This window comes from Dermacentor variabilis, chromosome 7 (genome assembly GCF_050947875.1).
Source record: "Dermacentor variabilis isolate Ectoservices chromosome 7, ASM5094787v1, whole genome shotgun sequence".
Classification (NCBI taxonomy): Eukaryota; Metazoa; Arthropoda; class Arachnida; order Ixodida; family Ixodidae; genus Dermacentor; species Dermacentor variabilis.
The window spans coordinates 56,310,929-56,333,119 of NC_134574.1; the positions used below are offsets into that span (position 1 = coordinate 56,310,929).

General features: G+C 41.9%; 1 protein-coding gene across 2 annotated transcripts in view; it reads right to left on the minus strand.

Annotated features, from left to right (window-relative positions):
• Window positions 1-22,191, minus strand: part of LOC142587459 (V-type proton ATPase subunit D-like) — a 78,139-nt gene that overhangs the window by 16,092 nt on the left and 39,856 nt on the right. The window contains exons 6-7 of one of the 2 annotated variants that reach the window (XM_075698496.1): window positions 20,845-20,923; window positions 18,481-18,845 (exon numbers count right to left, since the gene is read on the minus strand). In XM_075698496.1, coding sequence (XP_075554611.1) covers window positions 18,689-18,845; window positions 20,845-20,923 — 236 coding nt within the window. In that variant the 3' untranslated portion in view covers window positions 18,481-18,688. Of the gene's footprint in view, window positions 1-18,480; window positions 18,846-20,844; window positions 20,924-22,191 lie in introns of those variants that run through there. The other variant, XM_075698497.1, reaches the window with a different exon arrangement.

A 22,191-nucleotide genomic window follows, 5' to 3' on the forward strand; every position in this document is an offset into this window, starting at 1 on the left:
ACCCGTTTGCTTTCTGATCCACACCGCTGTCTTCCTATCTGTTGATGTTGCGCCTAACCTTTTTTGTTACATCGCCATTTGTGTGGTCCTTAACTTGTTCACGAACTTCATTGTCAACCTCCAGGTTTCTGCCCCATATGGTAGCACCAAGCAGAATGCAGTGATTGTACACCTTTCTTTTCAATTACAGTGGTAAGCTCACAGTCAAGATCTGATAATTGCTTCCGTATGCACTCCAGCACATAATTATTCTGTAAATTTCCTTCTGATAATCAGGGTCCCCAGTGCTTAATTAACCTAGACAAACGGTACTCCTGTGCAGACTCCAGAGCCTGACTGGCAATCCTGAATTCTTGTTTCCTTGCCAGCCTATTCAACATTATTTTTGTCTTCTGCACATTAATCTTCAGCCTCACTCCTACAATTTTTCTATTAAGGTCCTCAATCATTTGTTGTAATTCGTCTGCATTGTTTTTGAATAGAACAATGTCATCGGCAAACCGAAGGTTGCTGAGATATTCACAGTCGATCCTTACTCGAGCCTTCCCAGTTTAACAGCTTGAATACTTCTTCCAAGCACGCAGTGAATAGCATTGGAGAGATTGTGTCTCCCTGTCTGACCTTTTTTATAGGTATCTTCCTACTTTTCTTGTGTAGAATTAAGGTAGCTGTGGAACCTCTCTAGATATCTTCCAAGGTATTTACGTAAGCAGTCTGTACTCATTGATTAAGCAATGCCTCTATGACTGCTGGTAGCTCTACTAAATCAAATACTTTTTCGTAATCTATGAAAGCCATATAGAGAGGCTTATTGAACCTGCGGATTTCCCGATAAAATGATTAATGACTGTTGAGTATACCTTCCTGAAGCCAGCCTGTTCCCTTGGTTGACTAAAGTCCTGTGTTACCCTCATTCTATTGGATATTGTTTTGATAAATATTTTATATAATACTGTGAGTAAGCTAATAGGCCTGTAATTTTTCAATTCTTTAACGTCTCCTTTTTTGTGGATTAGTATAACGTTGGCATTATTCCAGTTTTCTAGGACCCTTGCAGGTGATAGACACTTCGTATAGAGAGCCACCAGTTTTTCAAGCAGTTTGTTTACGCCATATTTCATTAAATCGACTGTTATTGAATATTCTCCTTGCCGCCCTTCCTCGTTTCATGTCTTTAAAGGCGCTTTTGACCTCATCGCTAGGTATAGGAGGAGTTTCTGTATCCTGTTCATTACTGTTTCTAATGGAGGTATCCTGACTCCTCTGGGTATTGTACAGGTCAGTATAGAATTCTTCCGCTGCTTTTATTATACCTTCGATATTGCTGATGATATCACCCTGCTTATCTTTCGGTGCATACAGATTGGTTTGTCCTATGCCAAGTTTTCCTCTCACCGATTCCAGGGTGCATCCATTTTTTTACGGCTTCTTCGGTCTTTCTCACGTTATAGTTTCGAATATCGCTTATTTTCGCCTTGTCGATCAGTTTTGACAGTTCTGCGTATTTTATCTTACCTCTTGAGTTGGACACTTTCATTCTTTGTCATTTCTTTATTAGGTCATTTGTTACTTGGAAGAGCTTGCCTACTGGTTGTCATGGTGCCTTGCTTCCTACTTCAATTGCTGCCTCTGAAACCAGTCTAGTTACGGTTTTGTTCATTACCTCTATGTCATCTTCATCTCTCTGTTCTAAGGCTGCATACTTGTTTGCAAGTAGCAGCCTGAATTTGTCTGCTTTTACCCTTACTGCCTCTAGGTTAACCTGTTTCTTCTTGACCAATTTGACTCTTTGTCTCTTTCAATTGAGGTGAAACTAGCCCACACTAACCTATGATCACTGCACTTTACCCTACCTGTCACTTCTACATCCTGCACTATGCTGGGATCAGCAGAAAGTATGAAATCAATTTCATTTCTAGTTTCACCATTAGGGCTTTTCAACATCGGTGCACTTTCTCATGCTACACTTCCTGAAAAGTGTGTTCATTATTCAAAGCTAATTCGTTCTTGCAAATTCTACCAGCATCTCTCCTCTAGCGCTCCTAGAATCAACGCCGTAGTTGCCAATTGCTTGTTCACCATCCTGCTTTTTCCCCACTTTTGCATTGAAGTCGCCCATTACTACAGTATAGTGAGTTTGCACTTTTACCTAATTCAGCATCTTGATACAACTGATCTACTTCATCATCATCGTGACTGGATATTGGAGCATAGGCTTGTACTACCTTTAATCTATACCTCTTGTTTTATTACGACTGCAGCTACCCTCTCATTAATGCTGTATCAATGTTGCCTGCTACATCCTTATGGACTAGGAATCCTACCCCGTATTGCCTCTTATCTGGGAGACCTCTATAGCATAGGAGATGTCCATTATTCAGCAATGTGTAGGCCTCACCAGTTCTAATCTCACTAAGGCCAATGATATCCCAAACAATGTCTGATAGTTCCTCAAAGAGCCCTGCTAAGCAAGCCTCACTCGACAGAGTTCGGCAATTAAAGGTTGACAGGGTCAGTTTCCATTGGCGGCCTGTCCGGACCCAGAGATTCTTAGCACCCTCTGCTGCGTTACAGGTCTGACCGCCGCCTTGGTCAGGAGCTCCGCAGCTGCCCACATAACTTCAGGTAACCAGAACCAAACTTTTAAAAATACACTAGTACATTTTAGACGAATAATATATGGTTCTTAATTGTCTTGCATTAACTGCTTACACCATTTTGTGAAGTCCAATTATTTAGCCAACTTGTGAACTTATGCAGTCTTAAATGCATTTTAATGAAAAAGTAGTCTTGGAGGGGCATTTGTAGCACGTACTCAGAAACGCCCAGGAAAGTTGTTTCTGCAATGCTAACTTTTACGTGGCTCTTTTGCACGCCAGGAAGAAAGCCCGCGAAATACAAAAAAAAAAAAGAAGGAATGATGCCACTGCGCACTTGAGCATCTGGATTGCAGCGCTCTCAATCACGTTTCACGATAGGCCGCGGCATCCATCGTATGTCGACACCTCCGTCGCGAAGATGAAATCCATCAAGGTCCTAAATATAGAGCAGGCGTTGAACATGGATGCAAACACTTCCATCGGATTTCGAGAGGCATGTGGGCTTTGTTGTCTTCTTTTTATCAAGATTGAGAGCGCCGCTACCTCACATGCAACTTGTAGAACTGCCGCAGGTACGAGGTGTACGCAGGCAATATCCTTGCGCCGAAGGATATACTTCCGAGCATTAACTGTGTGATTATTACCGAGATTAGAGTGGTTTATTTTTGCTTGACACATGATATGTTGCAAAGATGCATAGCATGTTATGCCCTTAGCGCATGCACTTCCTATACTGTGAATACTGCGACGGCCACCACCGATAACCGTAACAGCCACTTCAACCATGATTACTCAGCCAACATGGCGGCACCCATTCAGCTGTTACGTCTCAACGCGGCCAGAGGCGTTAATTAGATGTTTGCCACGGGGCACACCCCACCCATCCATCAGCACCTACTAAGAAGTCAATACAGCGTTGACACCGACTGCTGACGGGTCCACAAAAGGCACCCATCCCTACTACTACCTGTCAGACTGAACTAATAAGGAAGGGGCCAACGTCAAATGGTATCGAAGAACGGCGCCGACGGTGGATTCCCAGGTTGCTGTCCTGTTCCCTTCCATGCTTCGGGTGTGCGGAGGCTTTGGAGAGAGGAATGCTGCGGAGCGTTGCGATAGCATGGGCGTGGTATCGCAACCGATTCGACGGTTGTGATTGGCTGCGATACAGTTATCAGATTCCCAGTGGGGTTGCCTAGGAAAAACGACGGGATTTAAAAGCGGAGACTTTTTGCGCAGTGGGGGCCACGTGACCTGGTGTGAACTCGGACATTTAACATGCTCCTGCATGGAGTGGGCTTCCGTAACTGGAGCCGTGTAACTGTCAAATCAATCATTTTCCCTTCATTCCTACTACTGAACATATCCGTCGATGGGCTTCGTGGGTTCCTTGCCCCAACGCCACCTCAAGCCGCAGCAGCGCGCAGATCGCACGCTTCGACCCCAGTGCTTGTTACCGGCTCTCCAGCCTGACAGCAACAAATAAATGGCAAAATCCATCATCGCTTAGTCTCATCTCACGCTGAGGGCAAATCAATAGGTATGTTTTGTCATTTTTGTTGCTTTATTATTGCGATCGCCTGTATGTTTTGACGCTGCTAGAACTACAGGGGCCGTGCCTAGTAGTAAATGTGGTACGATTTCCGGTTAGCAGATGGCGCCACACCACTAGCGCTGGTGATGCATTCATGACGTGGAATTCTACGAAGGCCTATTTGTTGGTTGCAACAATAATTCACTAGTAGTATGATACATGATAACGACAGCAACCAAACGCCAGAGACACTGAAGAGACGATGCGGCGCAACTTAACATTTATGAGTGTGTTCGCCCTTACTACTGGCGAAGGAGGCTGCAATGAACTTTCACATTAACGCAGCTTATGGTTAAAACATCAAAACATCTGTTGCGTCACTCCACCAATGGTGGATCATGTATAGACAGGAGGGAAAACGGATGCTGAGCAGACGATGCGGTTCAGAGGAACAGTTATAGAGGGGAACTCAGCCTTCCTATTGGCTAAGGAGTCCTGCAGCTTCCAGTGCTGCGAGGAACTACTGAGATAAAGTATAGGGTGCCTGGATGTCCTCCTCGCCCACTGCTCCGTACGGAGCAGTGGGGCAGGAGAACATCGAGGCATCCCACCGCAACCCAGGCGAGCAAGCGCGCAGTAAATTTTTTTTCATATTTCATAGACTTTTTACAGAAACCGTAAAAAGCCACGTAATACCAGGTTATGCAAAAACCTTATACTTTTCTGAGCACGCTCCACAATTTTTCAAATGACTCATGCCCTGAAACCAAATATTTCAAATTTTGCATAATTGAACATTGCTATAATCTGCTAACTAACTGCACTTCAAAGATAGTTGAACTCATGACAGCTGAACAGCTTACCATTGATCTTATTCGTCCAAAGTGTACTATTTCTTAGGCTTGGCTTTAGTCGCATGGACCACACGGTATGTATTGCCATATCAAATACACCTTTCATGAAACATTTTAAGTATGTATAAACACATGGCACATAACTCTTCTGATGCGATGATGTAATACACTTCAAGTACTTCATGTGTATTTATTAGAATTTGCCAAGAATGTTTGTTGTGCGTATTTTGCAGCTCTACAGCTTCTTCATTTACCCTTTAGTATAAACAATGTCGCAATAGAAGCTTACCTCTTGTGTCATGAACCACCGTAACTGTTCCACGGGCGCCCATGAGCCTTCTTGAAGTAAGAGGCTTATTTAGGTAGCTTTACCCAACGCTTCAGCTCCACATGACATGTAACATACATAGATGTATTGGAAGAGTAGGTGTTTGGCACCAGGTGCATGGCAAATTCAAGATAAAAATGAACTCACCTCAAAAATATTCAATGTACCCATGTGACATAGTAATAACATCGCTAAAGCCATCAGCATATGAAACAAAATGTTCAGTCCTAATACACACAGAGGACACAGTAACTGCAGGCTGCACCAGATGACATGTGTTGTGTAGTAGAGTGGAGAATGCAGGCTGCTTGGTACACCAATTTGAAAACTTGTTTTCAAGAACATGGACCAGAACCTTGTCACCAGGATTAGGCAAAGATACATTGACAGCGTATCAGGATACAGATACAGGATAATGAGGCAATAAGTATCTGACATACAGATACAAGATGTATACTAGGGAATTGAATGTATCCGATATGACAATTGCCATTTGTATCTTAAAGGGACATTAAAGCGAAACAATAAATCAGTTTAGACTAATGAAGCATTGTTTGAGAACCCTGCAGGCAGTCATTTCAAAAATATAGTTTGAGTATTAGATGAGAAAATGAAGGTCCAAGTATCAGTACTTGAATTTCGCACCGAAACACCAGCACCTGTACATCAACGTGACGTCAGGGATTCCAAAGTATGTTTTCGCATTTGGGCCGCATTGGCTGAGTAAAGGTTCCCGAAACTTGCCATGTTTAATATTTGGTTCCTTTAGAACACAATGTAGTCAATCTGTACTGCTATATATATAATTAGTAGGCCCTAGAAGATGCCATCAAAATCCAAGACGTCACAGCCCCCAGGTGCGGGAACTTGTCGCCACCCATATTGCGTTCTCATGCTTTTTCTGGCTTACCAAACGTCTTATCGTTGTCAGAGTGGTGTTTTTGGTGTTGTAGAACGGTAATTTACTGATGTAGAAGAAATCATTTTTCACTTTAGTGTCCCTTTACGATACTTTGATACACTAGCAAGTTTTCATAGCGACTAAATTGCATGGCTACTGCAAGTTTTTTATTGTTGTGTTGCAAATTTCTGAACTAACAACCAAGCTTTCTTTTCCCCCAAATGTCCTTCATTTATACAATTACAATCTTATTGTCAGTCTAACAAAGTACTATACTGCCATTCCATAACAGTCCATGAGGCTGCACTGTAAATATTACGTTAACGTCGCGGAAAGTGGCAGTGGAAATGGCGTTATACCCAAAGCCTGAGACAGGCAAACAATATATATCTCGTGTATAAGCCTGGTGGACAAGAAGTCAGATTTCAAACTATGTAAAACATAAATGAGCTCAAAACAAAGGAGCTTTATAATAATTCATAGCACTGATCACTAACATTGAAGCCAGGTCAGGTTTTATGGCTCTGAGAACGTAGTGTTATAGAGTAAATTTGGCTGATGATGACTACTCATTCATAGCTTGTCAAAGTAGTGCAGGAAATATTTACCATGTCGGAGACGGCATTAATGTAATTATTTGCATTTGCTATTATTGTGATTGTTATATCAAGAAACTCATAAGATATTGCTATTTTTCCTACTGAGGGGTTTGATTTTTGTTAATCGTAATCATATAAAGCCAACTGACAAAGAAGCCAAGGAATGTACAGGGGAAATTGGATGTGGCTGCAATTGAAATGTAGCAAATAATGAGGAAATGAGGAAATGAAGGTGGACGAAAAAATAACATTATTGACGGTGGGAGCTGAACCCACAACCTCCGCATTACGCGTGTGGTGCACTACCAATGTGCTATGGCAACGACCATCAATCCAGTCACTATCTTGGGTAGTTACGTGTATTAAATCTAGCCCTGGCAGTATTAGCCAGTGCCCCTCAGAGCCTTGGTGGGTAGTGTATATTAATAACGGGTATTTTAATAAAACATGCTTTGTACCGAATAATAACGGGGCATTTAAATACTAATCTGCATTGTACTGATATCTGTTCTAATCAGCTTCTAGAGCTGGCACATAGAGCTGGATAAGCTAATGTCATTGACGTTCCTACCCCAATGACTACAAGCTCCGAGCCTTGCACTGACTTGTGCTTTACAAGTTGCTTTTACAATGCCCATGCTGGTGTTTTATACTTGGGGATCAGTGATCAAAAGCCCTTGTTTTGTCTTCTTAGTTTAACGAATGACCGCAAAGAATCTATCAACAATCCTCCCAGACTATTTATTTACCGGAAACGGAATAGTGTAGTTCCATAATATAGTATCAAATATAAGTTCGGAATATGTTCCAGGTGCTACAAATGCTAATGAGGCATATATTTCCTTCAATAATATTACCGAAGTGTATTACACATCCTTTCCTCCTAGAACCATAAGAACACATCGCAAGCCATGGATCAGAAAAGAATTATTAATATGAATTAACTGTAAAGATGCACTATTTCAAGTCATTGGCAATGAAACGCGGCCTCCACTGTGCTCCCGTTCCTTCATCGATGCCTTGCTCTGTGCACGCTACGGCGCAGTGGGGCATGCCCACAACGCTTCACCTTCTAAGTGTCACCGTGGCACGCAGTTCAAATTTCATTTTGGATGTTAACGTAGACGCCACGACTTTCGATTTTGGCGCATATTACACACTAAACATAAGCAAAACACAGTTACCTTCAGCGAGCCGCAGTTTCCTTAGCCAGTGGACTCGTCGCGGTACCCTGCGGCGGCCGCAGTATCTACGCTATGTAGACAACCACAGCTACTAATAGCAGCCACATTTGGGAATCTGCTTTATTATGAAATAAAGCCTAAGCCTGTCTCTTAAGAAAGTAAGGAGGCAGGCTTTTGTTGAAAAGCAAGTGTTTTAGAGAAAGATGACCTTGCGATCCATTTGTGAGCTCCACACACCGGCTACGACAGCAAAACTTAGCCGAGATGTTCACAGCAGCACAGGCTACCTGCAGACTATGTTATTTCACCAAGCTCGAGGAGGGTGATTCAGGGCCCCTTTAATGTAATCGACAACCAGAAACTGCTCCCATAAATCATGGGTGCTAAAGAAACCACTAATACGTCGAAACAACAATGGAATTAAGGAGGAGCTTATAATTGATGATTTTACATACTCTGGAATCAAACAGGCAGATATATTTAATGCGCATTGTTTGACATCAGAGCTGGTCTACAGTGACCAATTTCTTCGCTTACAGTCGTATACTATTACAAGACTGCAACACTATTTGTACCCGACTACACCACACAAAATTGAAGCTGTTATAAAAAACAAATTTAAGGATAGTTGTGAGAGTGGCTTTGATGGCACAGAAATACATCCAATGAAAGCAGCATTTGATCTGCCATGTGTATCGCTTGCTCACATTTGCAACTGCATCATGCATGATGGCGTTTCCTGATAAAATAAAAATTATACATGTTTGCACTGTGCACAAGGCCGGTAGCAAAAATCTCTTGGGAACTGTTGACCATCTCGATTATTTTACCCATGTTTTCCAAGATCGCTGAGCATATCTTAAATATCAATGTAGCCCAGTTTTTCTATAAATATCCAATCATGGTTAACCAGCAATATGGATTTCAAAAGCACAAATAGTGCTTTGATGTGCACTAAAGAAGAAATAATTAGAAATGTTGATAAGTCAGCTGTACATTGTTCGAATACCCTTAGATGTCAAGAAAGCATTTGACTCTATAAACGCTCTGTTCGACAAGTTCAAAAAGATACGGCTTGCGTGGTAATGCACTAGAATTAGGAGTTATTTAAACAATCGTCTCCAGTTTGTAGGTATCGGAAATGCACACTGAAGCCTAGAAATAATAAAATGCAGCTTACCTTGGACATTGATCTCACGACCCCTGCCATTTCTCATTAATATACATGATCTTGCTCCGATAGCTGTGACACCTCACGTGATTCCGTATGCCGACAATACAAACATGGTTTCCCACGACAGTGACCTAAACAACGTCATGTCTAGGGCTACACCTGGCTCCAAGAGCTATCCTCACGGCAATCTTGTAACGACTTAAAGATGAAAGTAAAAAAAAAAACCTACATTATCTTTAGATGAAACAGTATATTAACACTGACGTGCAGTTGGCTTTTCGCGAGGAAAGAACTGAACGCGCTGTTTCAAAGAAGTTCCTGGGTGTTTATTTTCAAGAAAATTTGAGCTGGACTGATCATACATCACATTTGTGTTAAGAAATAACGAAGACCATGGCTATGCTAAACAAATTAGCATATTGATACAAGGCAGAAACATATTTAAACAACGCGAGCAGGTTCGTGCGCCCCCTCAAGAGGACAACGGCATATTGGAGGAAAAGACGACGAAATAATGGCACGTGTTTTCGCCGCATGCACTCGCATCGCAGGTGGCCGTTGTCGGCGCCTACAAGAAGACGAGGTGAAGCGATGCCCGAGAGAGAAGAAGGCATTCGTGATCCCCTGTTTAGAACGCGGCAGTGCTTTTTATTTACCCCCAGGGCACAAGTTAGCCCACAATAAATAGTTGTATCTGGACTCCCTTAACTGTCCGTTACAATATACTCAACCAACCTGGTCCAAACAAATTACATTTTGCAGTGATCATCTTTAAACTGCACTAAGGCATTCTTGTTTGGAGTGTTACAAATTACCATCAAAAGACCGTGGCTATGCTAAACAAATTAGGATATACTCAACCAACCTGGTTCAAACAAATTATATTTTGCAATGATCATCTCTAAACTGCACTAAAGCATTCTTGTTTGAAGTGTTACAAACATATTACCATCAAAAGACCGTGGCTATTCTAAACAAATTGGGATATACTCTACCAACCTGGTTCAAACAAATTATATTTTGCAATGATCATCTCTAAACTGCACTAAGGCATTCTTGTTTGGAGTGCTACAAACAAATTACCATCAAAAGACCGTGGCTATGCTAAACAAATTAGGATATACTCAACCAACCTGGTTCAAACAAATTATATTTTGCAATCATCATCTCTAAACTGCACTAAGGCATTCTTGTTTGGAGTGTTACAAACAAATTACCATCAAAAGACCGTGGCTATGCTAAACAAATTAGGATATACAGTCTATCCCGGCTATAACGAAACCACTTATAGCGAAATAGCGGTTATAACGAAGGGATTTCAATTTCCCATTCCCATTTTTGCATTTTCAATACATTTTGGGTCCGGTTTTAACGAAGTAAATAAGAGCGCGTCAGCGGATATAACGAAAATATTTAATACCAACCGAAAAATAATCTGTCAATCGACACATTTTTGCGTCCTTCAGGCGATTTTTTCCGCGAGAATAAAAGCAAAATTCGGCTGACGGCGTCCTTTCGTGGCGTCGTCTGCTCTCCCGCGGAGAGCAGACGACGCTACGAAACTGAAGAAGTTGCCGAACTGAACTGCCGCCACGAACTGAAGAAGTTGCCGGGAGTGTCATGGAAGAGACCTTGGCGGACAGCGCCTCCGACAGCGAATGCGACGATGCTAGTTGTGCTCCTAAGCCGGTCACCTCCGCAGCGGCCATCGCAGCTGTTGACACGCTACGGATGTACCTCAGGAGTCCGGAGTTCGACCAGATCTTTGGTTCGCAGTTGGATGGTATGGAAGCCGCAATCCTAAAGTCCGCACTCGCAAAACGTGTTCAGGGGACGCTGAACCACTTCTTTCAGCGGCAATAAATCGGTATGCCCATGTTTGCATTTTTTTTCATAGTCCACACATTACGTAAAGGCGGATATAGCGAAGTGATTTCCGATTCCCGCCGACTTCGTTATAACCGGGCTAGACTGTACTCAACCAACCTGGTTCAAACAAATTATATTTTGCAATGATCATCTCTAAACTGCACTAAGGCATTCTTGTTTGGAGTTTTAGGAACAAAGATAATTTTAACAGGCTGCACATGTTAGAAAAGAAGGTGATAAGATTTATTGGACACCTCTCTAATTACAAGCACGCACTACCTTTCTTACAGCTATGGTGTTGGGCTGCTGAGCACAAGGTCGCGGGATCGAATCCCGGCCACGGCGGCCGCATTTCGATGGGGGCGAAATGCGAAAACACCCGTGTGCTTAGATTTAGGTGCACGTTAAAGAACCCCAGGTGGTCAAAATTTCCGGAGTCCTCCACTACGGCGTGCCTCATAATCAGAAAGTGGTTTTGGCACGTAAAACCCCAAATATTATTATTATTACCTTTCTTACAAATATTTGCCATCCTATCGATTACAAGCACATTTCACCAGTCTTGCAAATCTTACCTAAAACAGTATCAAATTAAATGTAACAGCCTTTCTTTCATCTTTTCACCGTCCAGGCACTGTGTATGCCTTGATATGTAATGTACATAGGAGCATGGTTATGACATCTTAGGGGTGCCAGGTGGTTAATTACCTAATACCCGAGCTTTTAAATGCTTACCCACAATTACTCGACACCGCATTAAAATCTAAGTTGTCATTTTCGTTCCAAAGGCAGGTTAGGCATCTCTGGAAGATTTAAATGTTAAACTGAATATGCTTAGGAAATATATGTTTTCTCCTTCAATGTATTTTTCCAGTTTTATTATTGTTTAGACGTATTCCTTGTAAGTTGCTTGCAAGTTCTTGTACCCTGTTTTCGTTGCACATTATGCTAACTCTGTAGTATGTATTACACTGTACGATTTAGACTGGACAGTAAACTGTCTGCAGTGCTGTGTTTTGTTTGGTTGCGAGGCATAGGCAGGCATCATAGAGATGCCTTTTGCCTCATACTCCCTGGTAGAAAAATTTGTTGTGTATTGTATACTGCCGTCTACAAAGGATATCATTTGGAACATTAAGAAATGCATACTCTGGCTAAACAAATTAAGTCAAATAGTTTTTCTCTTTTCATTAGAGCTAATGAGCAGTATCCAGGTGAAAATAAACTTTCAGCTGATAGAATGCTTTAAACAGTTCTATTGAAACAGTTGCGCATTTTTATACGAGCATGTATTCTAAGTTCTGAAAAAATACTACAATTTGTCCATTTTAACTTTGCATAAAAGAAAGGAAACTAGAAGGTGCCTGAATATGCCCCTTATCAAACACACAATGTACTTTATTAAAGAAAGACAGAGACAAGTCATGCAATAAACCATGAGACATTCGATTTTGGGGAATAATTTCACTCGCAGCCAGTTTCCCAGTGTTAGTGAAATTAAAATATTCTTCGCGAATACAAAAAAAATTTCCCTTAAATGAATTCTTTAGATGTAATAACCAACCACAATTTTTAAAAAACAAAATCGCAGAGGAATGTCCCACTGCTCCTGCACCTTGGCATGATTAAGCTCACAGAGTCATTTTACAATTTTCAAGGGCGACCCCATTTACAGTCAGAATATCCTCATCATTGACGTGGCTTAATTTTGCTCAAACTTGCAGACTGCCTCCCCGACATTGAGTGTTGCACACAAGTGAGCGCCGCACTTTTGTGTGCGACACGAATGCAAGTCTTGTTTTTTTGTTCTCCAGTATGTCCATTTCTGTTTCCATCATATCTACCTTTATTTTATTCTCTTCTCTTTTTCACTCAATGTGCCCCCTCCCCTTTAGATGTTCATGTAGGGGTGGGACTGCCCAAAATCATTTTGGAGCAAGTGAAATTGCATTTTGGAGCAGTTAGGGCAGACAAAATTGCATATTGGAGCACCTTGGAGCAAACCAAATAGCATTTTGGAGAAAGTTGAAGCAGATAAAATTTCATTTTGAAGCAGTTTGGAGCAGGCAAATCTGTATTTTGGTAGAATAATGGATTATGGAACATGGTAGCACTCTTCGATACCACATCAAAACAGAATAAACCACGAGCACTGTGCTGCAACTGTCTTAAGCAACGACTTAATCTGAATATATTGAAATAGATTACTCCGATAGTGAAACCATCTAGTACATGCAAATTTTGGTAATAGTGCCTGTAGATATCGTGGTATCAATCAAAAAACGCATTCCGCAATGTTGTCCGAAATTCGGAAAAGTAGCCCAAGATGATTTTTATAAATACATTTTTCTTTAATGTCTCGACAGTATTCGTGAAGTGCCTGGAAATGCACTTCACCAACAGACTGTACAGAGAAGCTGGAGTTATGTACTACTGAGGTTTATTATAGCGATAGCAATTGTATGGACCTACAGGTGCATTTATGCTGTCAGCATCAGTGTGATGTTCCGTTTAAAGTCCAAGGGTGATAACATTATCGCTGTGTGCCGTATGCTGCATGTCCGACTGAAAGCGTGCGAGGGTGAGCTGATGTGGTGGCTCAATGTTGCACGTGCAAGGGATGAAAGGGGGGTGGAAGCGCACAGTCTTCCCATACGCGTAAGGCATCAGGGAAGAGGGGCATTCTACTTCAGCAGCTGCTGCATATGGCACCAACGCAGGCTCTATCTTGAAAACGATCTGTAATTGGAGCACAGTGCACGTGCAGAGTGCTGATAGCTTCGAGTGCCCTGTGTTTCCGCCACTTTGTTCGTGTAGAAGTCAGAGGCAGCATAAAGGTCACTTCATTCGCTGCTGCTACTGTGCATCCTCAGTCCAGCATCTTCACAGCAAGTGTGCGCCGTGATCGAGTGAAATGTATTCACGTTCGTTTGTGCGTACCTAGCATGCTTGTTAATTTAGTAAGCGAATGTTTACAAGTTTACAAGGCCGACAAAACAACTATCCTTACTTTGAATAGCTGTCTTCTAATTTGCTATCGCAATCGATGGTTCTCCTTCCGGGCAAAACTTACTTTTTTTTTAAAGTCATTTCTACATAAAAGAAGGGCACTTCTAAGGTACCTAACGCTTAACTTTCTGGTATAACATAAAACCACTCTAATCTGTTATTTTTCCAAATTTGCTATTGGGTGCTGTCACATGCTGTGCACAATGTTAACAGCTCCACTCTTTCGGATAACGAATCCGCTCATTGTTTGCGGCCACTGCCAGAGCACACGTCAAAGCCGTTATGGCGCAGCGTGGTGTAATTTCTGTTAATTTTCCATGTTAGGCACAGTTTGGTGCAGGAATTGGCATTTGTATCAAAATGACGTAATTGGCACAGGAGTCCCAACCCAAGTCATGGCTTGAGTATCCAACGACATGAAACATGGAATTGTGCTTGTAAATCCGAGGCAGAATGTACAAGGAGCATAAATATCCAATTGTCTCTATATATTCAACGAGACAGAACAATCACATGTTATGTCCAAGACTGAATGTCTAACGAGCCTGACTATCCACTGTTGAATATCCCATCTCATTCGATATATAGGCACATTACCTTTAGGTTGCAGTTGCCTGGTAACTTTTTGTCTTTCTTTTCTCTGCGACTGTTCTTGTCTATACAGATCTAACAATAATAGCAATAATTTGCATGAAAAGACCATGTTATAGTAAAAATATGGAGGAACTTTATGTAGAATCCTTACAAAGGCAAATGACTACATAATTATTGCATTCAAGGCATTAGGTATTAAGGATGGTAGAGGAAAGATTAATGTACCTGGGGTAGTGTAGAATAATAAAAAATGGCTTGCGTAGTCAACACACAGACCCTAGAGTGAAAGCTGGATTCGCCTTTGCTAGTCACCGACTAAAGCTGCTGGCTAATGGTGGCGGGAGCCATGTTGTTCTGACTCATGATAGCTAGGTCATTCCGGATGGTGAATTGCTAGCTAAATGTGACACAGCTATTGTGGAATAATTGTGAACACGAAACGTCTATTTAGTTCATGGGACATTGAGTAACATGCTAGCAGACATGTGCAACAGCAGCAATGGGATAACCACAGTGAGCAAAATATATGCAATATAGAACATTGTTGTTTTTAACACCTCCTTTCGCAGCTTTTATTATCATTACTGTGCGTCTGTGCAGGAAATTAGCAGTGACTGGACAAGCATTCGTGAAGTTTACTAATAGTACTCCGAAAAATACATCTCTGTTCTAGAGAACGTTTCCACAATGTGGAAGTAGAAGTTTATAAAGCTTGTAACTGAAATAGCAGTACAATTTACATCACATTTGTTTCTAAATTTTTTGAAACTGGTTCTATGCACGATATTTAGCAAAAAGGGTACGTTCTGAGTGCTCGCTGGCATCTAACCTACCGTTGAAGTAAAACTAAAAAAGAAGTTAGTCAATATTTCAACTATTATTGGTATTATGATCTGTCCAAACTTTACCCACTTGATCATATCTTAAATTCTGGAGTTCTAAAAGCCGGAACCACAATATGGTTATGAGGCGCATCGCAGTGGGGAACTTTCTGCCCACATCGAAATGCCGCCACTACGGTCTTGATCATATAACTTCCCTAGCATAGGATGACCAATTCTTGTGTTGGGTAACCCTGCTTCTAATTTTTTTGATATGCTATCACCACAACAGCATCCCACTTTTCCATGGAAATTCAGCGAACTGGCTCGCTGAAGTTCGAAAATGTAGTATAGTACGTGGAAGTGGGTTTATCATTAGTATTCTTGGTAGCATTTGGTTGATAGAAATAAGAGTAAGTAAAATTGTTGTCTCCTAGAATCAAACTTATTTGCCATCATTCCATAGCCTTCAGTGACTCAGCATCTTCAAGGGTGATGCGATATGGGAAAACACGGGGAAGGTGGGAGATGGAAATTCAAGACAATGAGCAAAACAAGAGCAAGGTAAAAGCAGGGGCCAGTGTTTCGACAACTGGACTTCAGAAAGACAAGTCCACTTGTTGAAACGCTGGCTCCTGCTTTTACCTTGTTCTCATTTTCTTCGTCGATAGGCGTATCTTGTATCTCAAGATATGCGATACTTATACGGATGTATCAAAAATGCAGATACTGATATATGTCTTTCAATATGTATCATGATACAAAATACCCCACGAGTATTTAAAGATACTGTCTAAAACACATGTATGATTATCTTTTACACTGCCCAGCCCTGCTTTCGCTCGATATTGCTTTTAAAAATGGTGGGGTGAGTGGTCGTTTAATCATTCGTGTTTGGTGTTCTACGGTATGTTGCAGCCAGAGCAGACGTCCAGCTCAACTACACTGTCTTGTTTGCCGAGAGCAAGCAGTAGAGGCGTGTCTCTCTCACACTCTACAAGTTCGCTGCCACTGACGCCGCCATGCTGCGATGGTATCGACTCGCAGCCTGCATGCATAAGGCCTGAAGAGATGCATGGTGAAGCAGAGGGCGTTTAACTGCAAAAGCCTCGAAGCCAAGCCACACCACGTCAAACCTCATGCAGGTTACGAGACAGGGCTAGTTGGTGCTCCATCTCGTTCTGTTCTGCGTGACAAGATGAATCGTCCTGCCCTCACTCTGTTCTACCAGAGCCAGGGCAACATTTTGGCTTAGACTGCTGGCACGAGCCTTGTGTGCGCTCACATTAGAGTTACAGCCAAGCAGCTGTGCACTTGCCGCACCATGGTGCATACGCTGGTCTGAGTGGAAAGGACAGTTAATGTTAAGCTAAATACAGCACTGAAAACGCCAACAGGTTCTCCAGTCTCCATTTTGTACACTACCTAGCTGCCACACTGATGATGCCATTGCCAATATTCCTCATCGCAGCATTATTGTTACCCACCTTCTAATGCTAGTGTGCTGTTCCTGTAGAGCAGCAGCAAGGTCTTGTGTGTTGTGTCGTGCTACATCACCTCCACATGTTGTTAGAATAACCTCCACAGTTTGTTAGAATAACATGTGTTAGAATTACGTTAGAAGCTTTTTATCGCTCTCAATGCTTTGCCTATGGGCAAATCTGCCGCATTTTTTCTTTTACGTGTGTGTACAATCCTTGGTGTTCACAAGGTGTACACAAGAGCTTTAAATAAAATGCCTTCCCAGAAATTTTTAACTAAGCCATTGCTTCTGTCAGCCATTTCATGTTACCTGTACAAATGCTCTGTGGGGAATTTTCTCGCAATGTTTGGTTGTTGCTGCTGCTTTCTTGTAATGTGTCTGGACAGACCACCTAAGCCAGGACTTTTTTTAACCCTCTTACTGACATTTTTTTTACAACTGCTACACAAACACTGCCAGATTCTTTTTCGAGTGTTGGTTTGGCGGATGTATTATGCTACGTAAGAAATGGTTCTTCATTGTCACTTACTTCCCATTCATAATCCATCCCGTATACATAAATTTTTTGGCGCAGTCAAAGTGTGAGTGCACCTGCCATACTGGTTTGCCACAACGCATTGAGACACCTGCTCCACCTGCTGTCAGAAACTGAACTTGCGCAACTGGTACGCAATGTTATTTTTTTTTTTTGCACAAGCTGCTATTAAGGAGGCAGAGAGTGTGCTGAAAACAAACAAGTATACTGGGGAGTGGCTGGGGCTGTGCAATAGAAGGTGCCCTAGTTATCTCGGGAGAGGGAGTCAAAGAGATAAGGCATGCACAGCAAGTTCCACCGGCATACCCGGAACCAGTTGCAGGACCTAAGCTGGGCCTGGTCATACAGGCACGGGGCTGGGCCGGAAGACATAGGCACGGCCTGAGTCGAAAAATTTGACCAGTACAGTGCTCTAGTCAGAACATTGGAGTGGAAAGCCCTTGCAAGAGAAATAGATGCATAAGCTACAGCCCCAGAATGTGATGCAGGAGGTAGAGTGCATTAGGAAAGAAAGAAGCCTCTAGCAAGCAGACAATAGACATACACAGCAGCTGAGTGGGACACAAAGGTGAGGCTGGGAGTAAGGGAGCCAGTAAAAGAGGGATAGTATGGGATAGGTGCAGCTGAATGCAAAGCATGAGCATGGGAAATAGGAAGAATGCAAGGAAGGCCAAAGTAAAATGGAAAGAATAATTAGGCTTTAGCAGCTGAATACAAAGTATAAGTCGGGGACATTGCAAAAGACGTTGCTTAAAGCCCACAGCAAGAGGATGGTATCAAGCATGAAATAGGACAAACAGTCGTACCAGCCTCTGAGGGTGGATGTCCAATTTGATGGATGTCTCGAAACCACCAATCCACGACACCTCACAAGGATGCTTGTCATTATTCTGGCAATCGCGTGATACACCAACCAGTACCGCAGCCAGTCCGAAGCTTGTACAGTCTGAAGTTGGAATTGTTTCCACCTGTGTGCTTACAGACAGGGGCTTACAACAGAGTGAGAGAGTGTTTATTGTCCAGCAGGTTCTTTTTGTAGCAGAGCATTCTTCGAATGTGAAGGTCAAACAACAACATATATTACCTGTTTAACTATTTGGATACATTTCGACACATTATGTGGTGGGGAACATGGGGAAGAATGGATCACAGCCCTTAACTACAATGTGTACAGTGTCTTAGGACATGAACGGGCACATGTCATTAAGTGAACAGAATGTCCTCATCGTGTGCGTCCTCGAGGATGTTTGGTGCATGTTCGAACGCCTCGGCAAGCAATCCCATTTCAGCATTGTGCTTGGCCAGATCGGCCTCCTTCTCCGCCTTGATTTTCTTCTTCTTCTCCTGGATTTTCTTCAGCCTGCCGCCCCCATCGCAGCGCACCGCAGGAAGGACATAAAACAAAAAACGGCAAAGTCAGCTTTCGTCACGGCATGGACACTCATACACGTGCTGCGACTCCTGCTGTGACAAGCAGCAAAGCCCGACGACAAGAAGCGTAAAAAATGAAGCCACCAGATTTGCTCCGATGAAGTTGACCAACGCTGACAAAAAAATTCCGACCTAAGTATCTAAGGAGGTGCCAAACGCACTGTGCTGCCTCAGCTCACTGAACAATCAACCATTCAAGATGAACCAGTCCTCGAGAACAAAAGTAATACTAGTGTAAATTCAGAGTTTTGAGTGAATCTACAAGCACTGTAGCAAAGGCCTTAACGTTTTAAGCAAGTTCTATTATGATCATGGAAGCAAAGAAACCAAACACAGTCGTAAGTGTACTGAGAAGATTTCTATGATAAACCCCAATTTTGGAGACTCATTTTGAGGTCTTGATGTTCCTTCTATCCAGTGACTTACAACCCCGATAACCCCTCCTGAGAAGCAGAGGGACCCCGATAACGTCTGCTTTGGGGTATGTGTTTTTGTTTCCTCTGTCATGATTTTGTGCGCTGTTTTTACGCCCATTAATTTTAGAGTCACATTAACAACTTTTAAGATATGACAGTAATTCGAACTGAACTGTGCCAATTTAGCTACAGTTGAGCTTGATTAATATTTAGGCACATGTCTTCTTCAGTAGGCTTGTCTTCCATCAAAAATGATTTCCCTGTTGCATACTTCTCAAGCACATAAACAGGATGCCAATCGCAATGGTGATGTGCTGTGTCGAAATCGTCACACAAAACTGTATCCCCAACACAGATTTACTTAGTACAAGGGCAAAATGAATGAGTACGTATTCCCAGTAAAATTTGAGCACAAAAAGTCAGATGATGACAGATAAGAGGCCACACTACACGAGTGCCGACATACAACTGAATGTTTATTTTGTAAAAATGGGTGAAACTAAATAAATAAGGGGGAAAAAAGCAAGAAAAAGAAAGAAAGCACTGGACGTGCACCTGTATTGCGTGTAGAAATTTTACAGCGAAAGAGTAAAGTTGAGCCTAATCATGGCATTAAATGCAAAATGAATCGTTTTCGTGGAAAGTTTTCAAAGAAGCGTTCAGTTGTTAGTCAGTGCTCCTGTCGTATGGTCTCCTTTTCATAATTTAATTTTTGTGCTTAAATTTTAACAGATTTACTATCCGCACGAAACCATGTTACCTCATCACATACCTTTCGGGTGTCTAGACTTATACTTGCACAATTATAATGCTTTCTTTTGCTTGTTTTTTTTTTTTCAGAACTACCAATGTGTAATGTACTGTGCATTATATGCATAACCATATACTGATCATCCAGTTTTGCACTTAAAAAATGTGGTGAGTTCAACCAAAAGGCAACTAATGTTCAAAGAGCCAATCCTTGATGGCAGGAAGCACTGGTTTGAAACTCAACACAGAGAAACAAGACGAAACAAAGGTGATGATGTGAAGGAGGACATTTACAGTAAGAGCCCTCATTAAGGATGTTAGGCTTCATGGCTGAATCCAGCAGAGCATAATGTGTCTGGCAACCTGTTGCCACAATGAGTGCCCTAGACCACACATGTGGCTGCATTATACGCACGTAAATTCATGTTGCCAAGACTCCCCATTGTGCTACATTGAATCAAATCATTATCAGACTTTTACGTTCACTGCAGAACGAAGGTCTCTACCAGCAATGTCTAATTATATATATCCTATATCCCATAATATAACCTATAACCTATATTCTTCACCCCCAGTTGATTACATTCTAGCACAGTAATATGTAGAAACGACATGCAAATAAGCACACCTATAAATATTCCAATTTTTCGCTCAGTCTGCTCATCCTTTTATCTGTGGGACGCTGATGAGGAACTTAAAATAGATTTTAAAAATAGGTGAAGTAGTGTTTGATGCTGCCTACAACAAAGAAGTGCAACTCACCTAAAGAACTCCTCTCTCTCCCTCTCATCGAGCTCAGATGTGATGTACTGGAGAGTGCGGTCGATGCGGGGAATGATCACTGCAACAGAAAGGAAATAGCAAATGAAAAGACAAAACCTTCCTTGTTGCTTGATACACAGAACAAAATCAAGCTTCCACATTATGCACAACACTGCAAACTACTTTATGAAACAAGCGGAGGCACAGTCATTAAGTCTAGTCATAAACCTTCTCAGGCCATTGCCATCACCTAGTAACATGAATGACCATGTATAGAACTGGGCTGGATGCGTTGGCTGTCAGTAAGCGTCGATGGGTGTGCATCAGTTGTTGCTCAATATGTCAGTATTTTCGTGGCTTTAAACCAGACAGCATCGGCATGTTTTAGCTTCACACTCAAACTGCTGTGGTGCCTTCTGGCCAGAACTGGTTCTCCATAGTATTCTGCCGCTAAGTGCAACGTAGCAAATATGATTACAGGCCACAGCGGATGCATCACAATGGGGGCTTAATGCAAAAAAAACATAGGCATATTGTGCTTTGGCTGCATGCTAATGAACCAGAGGTGGTCAAAATTATTGCCAAGTCCTTGAATATGGCCATATTCACAACTTCTTTGGGACTTAAAATTAAATTAAACATTCAATGAGTCAACAAAGCAAACTACCACGGCCTGATCCATTGAGACAAAAAACAAGCCGGCAAGACTTTATGAAGCCATTTTCGTGAATTTGTCAAAAAGGATCTTAAAGAGTTATAGCAATTACCCGGTGGAGTCTGAAATGGCAAGAATGGGCCCCACCACTCTCTGCTAAGCTCAGCTGGATAAAATTGTCTGGATGTAGAATATTAATGAAAAAAAAAGGTTTATCAGCTGTCTAGTACCTTCATTAATCATCATTTTATCTGCTAAAAGCAGATTATACACCGTGAAGAACCTATAACCATTTGCTTTGACAAGACATGCCTGGTTGCCATTATTCAGATCAGGACTTGTTTTAAAGCGAAGCTTTTTTGAGTTCTTTGATCACAATACATTGGTCACCATGTTATCATTATAATACTATTGTCAAGCCATCATTGACATGCTGTGGTTTTGCCATTGCTGTCACACATACAAGCATGTTACACATGCTTGTATGTGTGACAGCAACATCACAGCATTGACAGAATTGCGGACAAGTAGTGCCACCTGATAATACCATTTGCAATCACAAGCAATGCTAGATGGCCAGCTACAAGGAAGATGCCTGCTATAGTGTCAATGCACGCAATGTGTGATATCAGCATAACTTTTTTTTTATTCATAAATTCTTTTCCAGATTTATTTCACTGAATGGGTAGTAG